Raw genomic sequence first — 12543 nt, forward strand, 5'->3', positions numbered from 1 at the left:
ATAAATTAAAATTATCAAAATAGCTTATTTTGATTGGAATGACATCAAGAGAGACACCGAAAGAAAACAAAAAAATTTAAGTTCATGTGATTTTGGCCAGAATAAGAGAAACTTAAATAGTAAAATCAATACCGCTTTGATTTCACTTGTTATTACGATTTTCAAGCTATATCGATTTAAGCAAAAAATTCGTTTCGTAATAAGTCAATATCATTTTTTGCATAAATAAATCTCACATATCAACATTATCCAATAAAAATTCAACAAAATTTTATTGAGCCTACTAACTTTTCTAAAATAATTATCTATATAAAGCCAATTTGCTATGTGAATCAAATAACTAAAAAATGAAATAGTTTAAATTTTATGGAAGTTACTAGCCAAAAAAATGTTATAATACTACAGCTTAATTTGTAGTGTGCCGATGAAACTACAGGCGAGAACCTCTGCCTGAAAGACACGTGGCATATCGAAATACCCGCGGCCGCCCATATTTCTCTACCGTCCCATGATATATAGTATAAACCACCTTATTAATTATAATTTTTTTGCTCGGATTATTAATTATAATTTATACTTCCTTGTTCATGGTTGCTAGACTGCTTCTAGCAAGTTTTTTTTAGTGTTGCTATATTTTTTACCCCATTCATTATTGCTCCAAATTATATTATTTATTCTGGCAATAATGCATGGCCTCGTCGTAATATATTATATTTTTATTCGCTGAACAATAGTATTTCAAATTGATTTTTGGGCGATCCCGGCCGGGGGATTCGATTTATATTTTATGACACGTATAATATATTCTCTCATAATAATTATTTACCTTTTTTTAGTAGTGTAGAATCTATAGAATATAGATATATAGTTATACACGATTAGGATCAGCAATATAAGCTTTTACTGAGTGGAATTATAGAATAATTAAAAGGAGAAATTGTGATATTTTCGGGAATACAATTCCAGGAGTAAAGAAGCCGCACATTAGGAGCCGATAAAGAATTTGAAAAGTAAACAAAAAAAGAAAAAGAAAAATTGGGTTTGTCACGATGAGTCTTTGTTATAGTAAATAATAAAAAGCCATAGATTCCATAAACACAGTGCTGACTCTAATAAACACGTTTCGTAGTCAGTTGAGTATGGCCAAATAGGAAAAATAATTTATAACAAATGAAACTAGCTATCTAATTTGTCCAAAAAAAAATGTCACGTTGATATTGCAATATGTTGTGTGACATCATGAATTGAGCGATAATATGATAAAAAATTTGATCCATGCATAATGAAGAACACAATGACAACTTTTGGATAGTTTTGTTATACAAAAATCAGCTAATTCAATTAAATGTAAAAACAAACAATACAATCCAATTGGCCAAAAAAAAGAGATCGAACATTCAGATATCTAGAATGTATAGAGAATATATATGCGTCTATTGACGAAACGCAAAAAAGAACTGATCTTATCCATTAAAATAGAGCCCACACGAATCGTCAGTATATCTCGAAAGTGAAACAAGATATGTTAGCAAAAGTGAAGCCTGTGCAAAAAGATGAATAAATTTAATGGATTATTTGATGACGGTAGTGACTCAAAGTTGAGCAATATTTTTTTTTCCTTTAGAGAGAGAGAGAGAGAGAGAAGAGAGAGAGACTAAAATCCTAGTGTAATGTTCTTGGAGGGAAAATGTAACGAAACAGTAAGTACTAGCCTAAAAACTGCTCATAGTAAGTTAACTTGAGCTCGAATATAATAATATTATTTAATTTGAATGGCTTATAGTAGTAGTAGCAGTTGAACAAGAAAGCTAGTGGTCAGAATAAACTTCGCGTTAACAAGATATCTTCCTTCGTAAAGATTTGATTAAACAAATAAAAAAAAACGGAATCAACATATTTTATATAACTTAATAATAAGAAGTTGCACAAATTCGTTTATAGGAAACCAATCAAGTGCGAGGAAGGCACAATCAGCTCAAAATTTGACCTTTCCTAATTACTACGCAACAGTCCATATTCTCCCAACCCTTCCACTTTTTAAGTATAAATATATATATAATACTCAGATAGATACATTAACACATAAAATATTCCACTAACAAACACAAGGTCGGTTTTCCTTTCCCCATCAAAATCCGACAATCTCCATAACTCTCATTCAATTACACTGACACTCCACATTACGTTTAGATCATCTTTATTCTTCCCCAAATACATAGCCAGATCTCAGATCATACCATGAATCACTCTCCCATAATTCCCACCATGATCACGATCATCATCGCTCATCTCATTCTGCTTTTACTCGCCAAAGGTACGTGAAATATTTACATATATAGCATCAATGACCACATTATTATTGCACTTTCTCTGATGTGCATGGCACATTCGTAATTATGGCAACAGGCACATCAGGAGCGACATTCACGGTGATAAACAAATGCGGAACCACGATATGGCCTGGGATATTATCCAATGCGGGCAGCAACACCCTAGACAGCACCGGCTTCGAGCTCTCCCCTGACACGTCACGCCTCTTCCACGTCCCGCCAAACTGGTCCGGCCGCCTCTGGGCCCGAACCGGCTGCAAAACCGACCCGCAGACCGCCCGGTTCGCCTGCGCCACCGGAGACTGCGGCTCCGGCCGACCGGAGTGCGACGGAAACGGCGCCGAACCGCCCGCCACGCTGGCGGAGTTCACCGTCGCGGCCGGCGGGCTCGACTTCTACGACGTCAGCCTCGTCGACGGCTTCAACCTCCCGGCGGCCATCGACGCGCTCGGAGGCGGCGGCGCGTGCCTCTCCACCGGATGCGCTGCGGACTTGAACCGCGCGTGTCCCGCGGAGCTTCGGGCCGGGAACGGGGAGGCGTGCATGAGCGCGTGCGAGGCATTCGCGAAGCCGGAGTACTGTTGTAGCGGGGCGTTTGGATCGCCTGCCACGTGTAAGGCATCGGTGTACTCGCAGATGTTTAAGACGGCGTGTCCGAAATCGTATAGCTATGCGTATGATGACCCGACGAGCACGTTTACTTGCAGTGGAGCTGACTACACCCTAACATTCTGCCCTGCTTCCTCCACAAGGTGATTAACTGTTTATTTTTTTCTTCACACAATATTCCGTTTTCCTTTCACATCACATCTAATTATTATTATTTTTTTATCTCGACTACGTACGTGTACTTCTTTTTTTAAAAATTTAAATAGCTTGATTTCCATACCTAATCGTTAATAAGAAGAAAAAAAAATTTGTTTCGCTTTTTATGCTGTTTAATATCAATGCTATTTAATTGAGGTAGTTTATATGGGTTATTTTATTTATTTATTTATTGGTGTCCAGTCAGAAATCTGCAACAGATACACCTCCGCCAGGGTCGTCATCGTCAAATAACGGGTCAGCAGTAATAGAAGGGGCTACAGCAGGGGCAGAAGCGGGATTTCCACTTCCGGGTAACAAGAATCCGGGGACAGAAGCGGGATTTCCACTCGCAGATAACAGCAACAATAATCCATGGTTTCCAGATTTTATGACTGGAGGCTCATCAAACAAGCTCGTCTCTTATTTTTATTTGCACGTTCTCACTTTTCTATTAGTGTCAATTACTTTGATTTATTCTTAACTTATCAGCACTTCTCTCTCTTTCTCGTGCCGTCCTTGTCCTTAGAGTTCACTCAAAGTGCCATGGAATTTGTATTAGGAGAGAGCGAGAATTTGATGAGAAAAATTACGAGGTTTGTAGTTCTAGAGTTCAATTTTTCGCGGCCACATGCATGTAAAGGAGTTGGAATTAAGCTAGTTTAATAGTATATATATATATAAAAAAAAAGTTATTCTGACCAATGCTTGTTCTCTTTTCCAGTGTCCAAAAAAAGGACGATGGACACAGAACATTTGGTTGTTGATATGCTCATTTTCGTGAGCATATAAGGCTCTGATGGTCGGGTATTCTGATTTGACACTATGTGACAGAGAGAATATATGGTCGTGGAGTTTTCTGTGTCCGTCGTCCTTTTTTTGGTCGTGGAGTTGACATAATAAATATAGGCAATTGTTGACATCCAATTAATAGATGTGTTTAATTATAGTTTTGGTTGATTATGAAAAAGTTAATAAATAACTAGTCGTAGATCCGGCAATTTCTCTACAAATAAACGTATTTATCAAAACCGAAATCTTACACTAACCACAATAATCTAGAGACGGGCTCAGACTCTAGATTACAAATGTTACCTAGCTAGCTAGGTACAAGCAAATATAAGAAATAAAATATACTTGAAAAAACTGCATGCATATTACGCGCATCTTAAAAAAAAATGTTTACATATATTTTCTAAATATAAGATATAAATTTTTTGTGGTTTAGTTATTGTCATGTGTTGTTACTATTTATCTTGATCTGCTAAGAATATCACATTAAAAGTAAACTAACAAGCGCTTATAAAGTCTTGGCTTGATAAAATCATTTCTTCTACGTATATAGGCAAAAAGGCTCATATTCACTCAATTTAGTTACTTTTGCTTAAAGTGTTTTTTCTGTAATGCATGTATCAGGCCAATTTTATTTTTTATTTGCTCTAATATGGTAACTTTTGCTTGTAATTGTCGAAAGAAGAGCAAGCTAATAATAATAATAATAATAATAATAATTAATAAAAAAAAATCAATTATATGGAGCTAGGTATGTTCGTCTTCTTGTGATTCCAAGTCTAGTCGAATTTTCTTTTGGGTATCTTCGTCCAAGTCCAGTCGAACCATGTTCAACATATACAAGCTATGGGAATTGCTAAAGAAAACCAGAAAGCCATACAAAAGAAGTTAAAGATAAAATAAAATACGTCGTCGCGCGATAGTGTTCGAATGAAGAGATTACATTATCTACAATGGATTTGGTGTTGAGGAACATGACGTCCAACATCCTAGGAAAAATGTAGCTCCCCAACACCTGTTAAATCCGATCTCACATTCATCATCACTTGATTTAAATTCTTTTGTAGTTAATATTATCTATTTTTTTTATAATAATAAGTAAAACTCAATCGAAAAATCGCTCACAGAAAGTCGACTTCGGGACTTCCTGGCCATCGACGGTCGAGTTGAGAATATTTGACTGCGAAAAAAAAATTAATAACCATTAAAAAATTTATTGTAGAAGAATTCAACAAAAATCGAATTCAAAGCGACAGTGACGGATCTAGAGATTGCATTCAGTGGGACACAACTTAGATCAATATATATTAAATGAGCACTGCTATTTGTCACGACTCACGAATTTGGACGATCCACCCAGTGTTTGACAAGTGGACAATTTTAAATAGTTTTTAGTGTTTATCACTTTGGCGTAATTCGTGTCAAAAATCATTTCCGATAATAAATTGCCTGAAATTGGAAAGTATCCATCACATCTTGAGCGCGAATTTCGCAAACTATCCAAAAGTCTGGAATTTTTTTTTTAATAACCATTCAAAAATTTATTATAGAAGAATTCAACAAAAATCGAATCCAAAGCAACAGTGGCGGATCTAGAGATTGCATTCAGTTAAAGAAGTAAATTCGGTTGATTAAATATTTATTATTTATTTTTAATTGAACTTAACCGGATAAAATTGACTGCACAATTAACCGAAGTTTTCTTCTTGACATTCAGTGGGGACACAACTTATATTAGATTGAAAAGTATACTATTCATCACTCTCTTGCCAGAAATTGGAATTCTGTTTACAAAAATAAATAAATAAAATTGTGTCATCAACCTAAAACAAACTGATATAAAAAATTTTCAAATTATGCCCGAAAGCACGGAACACCAAATTTTCTCTTTGCCTGACTATAGTAAAATCTCGATGATACATATCCCGTTCAATATTTTTAATCTGGTACGAAGTTTAATGAAGCATATGGAATGCGTTCCTGTTTGTTTCCATATCATGAAATTAACAAGGTATAAAGTTCAAACCTTATGAAAAAATAAAATATAAATTCAGGATGTATTTTTATGACTAGTTATTGTTTGAGCTTTCAAAAAAGAAAGAAAAAAAAATTAGAACTCCTTTTTATAAACGACTATAACTAGTTTATATGATGTTTGTGTTCTTGGACGAATCATTTTTAGTATTTTCGGTTTTTCGTTATTAATATTTGATATGTTAGGTATCTTTTTTTATTCTTAAATGCCTTTCAGTTTATGTTTTTGTGGCAAACTTTGAAACGTTGTAATTTCAATACCACCAATGTTTTGAAAGTTTTTGTTTACCTTTAATTGTTTATTTTCAGAAAGCATGAATAAGATTGTTTATGGTGGGCATAAATAATATTTTGTATCTTCTTTGATATTGAATTTATTAGAAAAGAAATAAGTTTTCAGAAAATAGAATGTCATGATTAGGCTTGGTTACAAGTGGATCAAATCAAAGTAAAGTGTTTGCTTAACTTTGAATATTAGCAAGTTTGGTTGGCGTTTTTCCTCCCAAATATTGCTGGAATTACAAGCTTGGTGGATCCGAGATTTCGGCAACATCGAAATGTGGAGTGATTTTTAATTTATTACTAGTATTCTAGAGTTAGCTTGGGAAGCCCATGCGTCTCTTCACTACAGTACTAAATGCTGATGTAAAGATCGACCTAATTTATTCTTAAATTGTCACCTCAAGGAAGGGGCTGAAATCACCAATCATTCACTTTGTGCACTTGTAAAGCGGAGCATAAAATTTATCAGTGCATTTAAATGGAACATCATTCAATTTTTTTTTTTTTTTTTTATCATCATATTCTAAAGAGTATATGTCGTTAACGCAACAGAATAATAAAGGCAAATAAGTTAAATAGTATAAGGTTCAAACTCGGATAAGATTAACGGATGCTAAAACGCAAAATTCTGGTTGATATGATTACAGTAAGTCTATCAGTTCTAAAGCCCTCTCCAAATCAAAATGCCTTGATGCATTTCTATTCTTTCACTCTCTCATTGAAACTACAACATGAAGGGAAAGGCAAAAAAAAAAAAAAGACAATTATTGCCGTTGTGCAAGAATCTACAACTCATCCCTGACATGTTCAGCGTCGTCTTCAGTGGCCTTTGGAGCTTCTTTGATGTCATCGGTTTCGATCTCCGCATCGTCAACTTCTTCCTCCTCCTCAACAGCCAAGTCGGGGCTGATGTTTAGGCTCGTCTTCACCGAGCTGTAGATTCTCGAGGCAAAGTCCTTTGGGTCGCTCATCACGAATCCACTCTCCATTAAAGCCGTCTGGTACATGAGCTGCGCCGTTTTCTTCACGCTCTCGTCCTGGAAAGAAAGAAAGAAAGAAAGAAAGAAAGAAAGAAAAAAGGGATGGTTTTAGAATAGTTAGCGATGTTAAAGTCAAATACTAGCGAGTTGATCTGTTTGTTACCTCAGGGTTCTTAACAACGAGCTCTCGGAGCTCCTTGATGATGGGGTGTCTCGGGTTGATCTCGAGAACCCTCTTGCCGCGCATGTAAGCTTGTTTCTTGGCGTCGGAGAGGGTTTGAGATTGCATGATTCGCTCCATGTTGGCGCTCCATCCGTATTTGGAAGTGACGACAACGCAAGGAGTGTCGGCCAAACGGTTCGAGACCTTAACGTCGTCGACGTTGTCAAAGGAAAGAGCGGTCTTCCACCACTTGGTCAGCTCCTTGAAAGACTCTTTCAGTTCCTTCACCTTCGAGTCCTTCTCGAGCTTCAGGCCCTCTTTCGACACGTTCTGGAATTTCTTGTCTTCGTAGTCCATTAGGTATTGCATCAAGTACTCGTCAACGGGGTCGGTGAAGAAGATCACCTGGGTCAGCAAAAACAAAAACAAAAAGTTTAGCCACCGAGAAAACAAAACTGAACCCTGGAAAAACAAAACTAACTCTTCAGTACCTCGTAGTTCTTCTTCTTGAGGCGCTCGAGGAATGGAGAGTTTTCCAATTGTTCTTTGCTGGTACCAGTAATGTAGAAGATGTCCTTTTGTCCTGATTTCATCCTTGCGATGTACTGGTCCAATGACGTTAGTTTTCCATCCGACTTTGTGCTGTAAGAAAAATATTAATTATTAAAACCTCCTTGCACAAATATTTTGAAAAATGGTATGAAACATGAATTAAAAAATTATCTTTACCTCTCAAATCTCAAAAGTTTTGCCAACCGGTTTCTGTTTGTGGCGTCTTCAATGATACCCAATTTGATAGATTTACCGAATTCATTCCAGAATTTTGTGTACTGGCCTCTCTTCTCTTCATCTCCGGATTTTTCAACATCTGCTTGCACCAAGGATCCAAGAACATCAGCCAAAAGGGGCAAGAAAAAAAAAGCCAAAGCTTCAGCGGCACATCATGAAACATAAACAAGTTATTCAATGAATATAGAGATATGACCAATACAGTACCTTTCTTGTCTTTGTCGTTGGACTCATCAAGATCCTCCTCAGCAATTTTTCGAATCATATCAAGGGCTTTACGGATAAGCTTCTTCTTGATAGTCTTCAAGCTGCTGTGTTGTTGGAGCATCTCTCTTGATACATTGAGTGGCAGAGTGTCGGAATCCACAAGACCCTGTTCATATGGCCATCAGCAAACAATCTTTGAAAATAATATGATGGTGCTATTAGTATATGGTTCATTACCATCAAAAAGCTCAGATACTTCGGCAAGAGCTCGTCAAATTCTTCTGAGATGAAAACCCTTCGGACATATAGCTTCAGGTTGGATTTGTTGGCATTGTAGTAGCTCTCGTAAAGATCATGAGGAGCCTTGGGGGGCACGAATAATACAGCCTTGAATTCCACATCACCTTCTGCGCTGAAGTGACTCCATGATAAAGGTTTATCTTCGCTGAAATCCTGTTAATACAGCAAATGTAAGGGGTTAGTGAACTTAAGGGAGAAGGCAAAAAGAAAAAGTGCTCTGTATTATCCACATATTAGGACGATGAACTGCCAAAGTACCTTTGCAAGAGAGTGGTAGAACTTGTTGTACTCTTCATCAGTCACCTCCTTGGGGCTCCGTAGCCATATAGCTTTAACATCATTCAAAAGCTCCCATTCATAAGTTGTTTCCTTAATTGTCTTTGTCTTTGATTTCTTCTCGGAATCATCATCATCTTTCTCAGCATCATCTTCCCCTTCCTCAGTAGAGCTCTTTTCAGCTATTTGAATAGGCATAAGACCAAAATTAAGAATGTTTACAAACACTAATAATTCATGAAACAGAACAGGAAACTCCGACTCCAGCTTCTCTGAGCTGTTAGGTCCTTTTCAAACAAAAAAAAAAGATAAATTAAGTAGGCATACGTGATTCTTCTTCCTCGCTTGTGTCATCTTCATCAGCGGGAACCTCAACATCAACCTCTTTGCTTGCCCATAGATAGATGGGGAAGTTGATGAATTCTGAGTATCGCTTCACCAAATCCTGCAGGGATTTAATAATTGCCCATTAGTGAAAATTCGGATTCAATTATAAATCCAACCAAAACAAACAACAGAATAAATAGAAGGTTATCTTCTTAAAAGGGATAACTAGCCATAATAGATTGCAATAAAATGAAAGTAATAATAATGGTGCAAGACAATCAAATCAATAAGAAGACCACTCAGTATTGCTTTGTCACACCTTTAGTTTGCTCTCTTCCAAGTACTCCCCAGCCTCATCTCTGAGGTGCAGTCTAATCTCAGTTCCACGTCCCAGTGGCTCATTCCATGTGTCTTCAGAGATTGCAAAGGCACCGTCAGCCTTTGATTCCCAAACATACCTGAAAAAGAAACGTTAATTTCATTATTTTCGTGAAGATATTCATTTACATAGAAGTTCGGTGAAAAAAATACTCACTGCTTGTCCTCATTATGCTTGCTAATAACTTCAACGTAGTCAGCAACAAGGTAAACAGAGTAGAAACCCACTCCGAATTGACCAATGAGATTGAGATCTCCACTTGTCTGCATTTTCTCAACAAATGCTGCACAGAAATAAAATAAATAAATAAATAAATAAATAAAGAATGGTTCATTGTAAAAATGAAGCTATCACCACTAAAACTCGTGTACATATTTATTCATATTCCAATACCTGACGTTCCAGATTTTGCAATGGTACCCAAGTTCTTAATCAAATCTTCCTTGGTCATACCAATACCCCGATCCCGTATCGAAAGGATTTTCTTCTCCTTGTCTAACTTAATCTGCAATTGGTTTCATACACAATTAAGTTCAAGAACATACCACAAACAACTAACCACCCAATCATTTGTATCCACTGCCTAAACAAAGAAAATTTATATTACTATAAACGTAACCAACCTGGATATCAAGCTTGGCGTTGTCACCTTCACCCAATATCTCTTTATCGGTGAGGGACAAGAATCTGATTTTGTCTATGGCCTGTTTAAGAATACATCAAATTTAGCATTAATAGCAAGACCCAACATCAAATTCAAGAAACAATTTAATGACTGCATTTAAATAAAATAAAAAAGCTTACATCAGAGGCGTTGGAAATCAACTCTCTCAAGAAGATATCTTTGTTGCTGTACAGAGAGTTAATAATGATATCCATGAGCCGAGAAACTTCGGCCTGGAACTCAAACTTCTCCGCATTGTTGCGAAGAGATTTCCTAGAAATCGACTCTGATTCTCTGCAATACAAAAGCAAAATAAACTGTGTAAATGACTACGATCAGTGATATTACATATATGTCAGATTTAAGAAGCGAGATTCAAACAAACCTCTTAACGACATCTGAGTCAGTGGAGTGACTGTGTGAAACCCCACCGATCTTCTCTTCCACCTTCGGTGGATCTACAAGCTCGTCTGAGCTAGCCTCGGCATTCGCTTGTATTTTACGACCTAAATCACCATCCAAACAGATCCGCAAAATTACAGTCATATCTATCAGAATCACCACAAAATGAACCCGAAAAATAGAAACAATACAAAGATCTAGCAGATCCACTGAAGAAATGGAAAAGAAATGAATGCCTCGAATCCATGGATCACTGAGAGGATGTGAAGTACCTTGATCTGAGAGAATTGAAAGAAGGCATAGGAGAATCAGAGCGGAAGGGATCGTCCACTTCCTCATTGTTGTTCTTCGAGTAGCTTCGGTTTAGTTTAGTGTGGATTTTTTTGAAGATTTATGAATATGTTTAAGGTTTTGGATTTTGCATATATAGGTCCAACGAGACCGTGGTCTTCACGGTGAGCTTGACTTTAGGATCGGTGTGTTACTTTGCCACGCTGGATAAATCCACGGCTTCTGATTTACTTGTGCTGACGTGGAGTATTTTGATTGGCTTTGTTGGTTTCCTTGACGTGGTGTAAGTAACGCAGGGCTTGTCCGGGACCCGCGAGACGACTTGGAATGCCTCAAAGTCCGATTGACCGGATAGATGATCTCCTCGTGCCAGCGTGGATTATCCAACGGAGGATCTTCATTTTACTTACGTGTCGGGCTATTATTGGTTAAAGCTCTCGTCTTTTGACGTGGAGGAATGAAGAGCATCTAAATGTGAATGTTGCGACGTAACTGGAATACGGAAAACTTCTTAAACAAAGGGCACATGAACATTTCTAAAAAACCAAGAGCAACTTCACTTTCTCTCATTTAGATGCACTACAATGTATCATGTGTGATTTTTAAATTTTAACTATCTTAGGAGGGTTATCAAATTGAGAAAATATATGCTCTTTAAATTCGATATGTTAGTTTTACATATGATTCTTTACGATTGCTGAAGTTAGAGACTGAGAGAATGTTTTTATTCAATCAATTGTGATTGTTCCATAATCGTTGTTTTAGGTAAAATCATTATGATATATATAAATATGACATAAATTTAACAATCAAACTAATGACCTATCTATTTTAAGATATATGGGTATTATCTCAATTATTAGCATGTTTGTGTGTTGCATGCTACTACATTTTAGATGAAACACTCGCATAATGAATTACCTCAAGTTAAATATAAATAGGGATCCCCCTGACAAAGATTCAATACAACTCAATTGTGCAGTTTTTTTGTGATTATACGACCCACAGTTTATTTTATCCGAACAATAATCCTCATTTATTTGTCTATTGCAGGGCCTATTCTAACTCTTACTCACATGTTGCCACCTTTCTCAACTGCTGCTACTCGTCACTAGCAAATTGTTTCATTTTTAATGATCTAAGAGGGCACAACGAGATTACTCCAGGCGCTTAGCATTAGCTCAAGCAAACATGTGAGGGAGTCTAATCTCGTCTCCATATTGTATAGAGGAAGCGAGAAAGAGAATTTTGACAGAGGCTTGCCTTCCTAACTAATGAATTACCCCAAGCTAAACTAAAGAGGGAGAGGGTATTTATAGGGCATTGGACTTTTGGGGACCCACCAAGAAGAAGTTGGGTAAGGTAATAGCAAGGAGGCGAGCGGCTAGGTGTCTTTGGCGGGGAAGTGTTGAGCGGCTACACAAGGAGATCTTTTGTGGAAGCCGCGAGGCCGCGTCAACTAGGGAGATATGATGTTGCATAACGCGGGGGGTCATGAGGCCGCGATGTTGTGAGAAGGCTCC

General features: G+C 37.1%; 2 protein-coding genes across 4 annotated transcripts; one reads left to right on the forward strand and one right to left on the reverse strand.

The window, feature by feature from the left end:
• The first annotated feature begins 2078 nt into the window (after positions 1-2078).
• On the forward strand, positions 2079-4002 carry LOC149392471 (thaumatin-like protein 1). Of its 3 annotated transcripts, none has more exons than XM_089618850.1 (3): positions 2079-2314; positions 2407-3082; positions 3339-4002. In XM_089618850.1, the coding sequence occupies exons 1-3, from the start codon at positions 2239-2241 to the stop codon at positions 3616-3618; spliced, it is 1032 nt and encodes a 343-aa protein (XP_089474976.1). In that variant the 5' UTR covers positions 2079-2238; the 3' UTR covers positions 3619-4002. The 3 variants fall into 3 exon arrangements, with proteins under 3 accessions (XP_089474976.1, XP_089474978.1, XP_089474979.1); XM_089618852.1 differs by having other exon boundaries at positions 3343-3533; XM_089618853.1 differs by lacking the exon at positions 3339-4002 and having other exon boundaries at positions 2407-3086.
• Positions 4003-6823: 2821 nt separating this feature from the next.
• On the reverse strand, positions 6824-11139 carry SHD (Chaperone protein htpG family protein). Its single transcript, XM_089618882.1, has 15 exons — positions 11002-11139; positions 10713-10833; positions 10468-10621; positions 10287-10367; positions 10057-10168; positions 9820-9946; positions 9604-9742; positions 9285-9402; positions 8940-9139; positions 8619-8834; positions 8382-8547; positions 8115-8253; positions 7877-8027; positions 7386-7790; positions 6824-7279 (listed from the first exon to the last, which is right to left on the reverse strand). Exons 1-15 carry the CDS (start codon positions 11066-11068, stop codon positions 7028-7030), a joined length of 2448 nt encoding a protein of 815 aa, XP_089475008.1. The 5' UTR covers positions 11069-11139; the 3' UTR covers positions 6824-7027.
• Positions 11140-12543: the final 1404 nt, after the last annotated feature.

Source organism: Urtica dioica, chromosome 7 (assembly GCF_054948205.1).
Source record: "Urtica dioica subsp. dioica isolate 48M chromosome 7, U.dioica_male_clone48M_v1_H2, whole genome shotgun sequence".
Classification (NCBI taxonomy): Eukaryota; Viridiplantae; Streptophyta; class Magnoliopsida; order Rosales; family Urticaceae; genus Urtica; species Urtica dioica.

What these genes read in the sequence shown, in the direction of transcription:
- SHD (XM_089618882.1), bottom strand. Translation starts at nt 11,068, where the DNA reads ATGAGGAAGTGGACGATCCCTTCCGCTCTGATTCTCCTATGCCTTCTT. An exon ending in AAACTTTTGAGATTTGAGAG is followed by an intron (nt 8,028 to 8,114) that starts GTAAAGATAATT and finishes TTTTTCTTACAG; the next exon opens with CACAAAGTCGGATGGAAAAC. An exon ending in TCGTTGTTAAGAACCCTGAG is followed by an intron (nt 7,280 to 7,385) that starts GTAACAAACAGA and finishes CTTTCTTTCCAG; the next exon opens with GACGAGAGCGTGAAGAAAAC.
- LOC149392471 (XM_089618850.1), top strand. Translation starts at nt 2,239, where the DNA reads ATGAATCACTCTCCCATAATTCCCACCATGATCACGATCATCATCGCT. An exon ending in TCTGCTTTTACTCGCCAAAG is followed by an intron (nt 2,315 to 2,406) that starts GTACGTGAAATA and finishes TTATGGCAACAG; the next exon opens with GCACATCAGGAGCGACATTC. An exon ending in TGCCCTGCTTCCTCCACAAG is followed by an intron (nt 3,083 to 3,338) that starts GTGATTAACTGT and finishes ATTGGTGTCCAG; the next exon opens with TCAGAAATCTGCAACAGATA.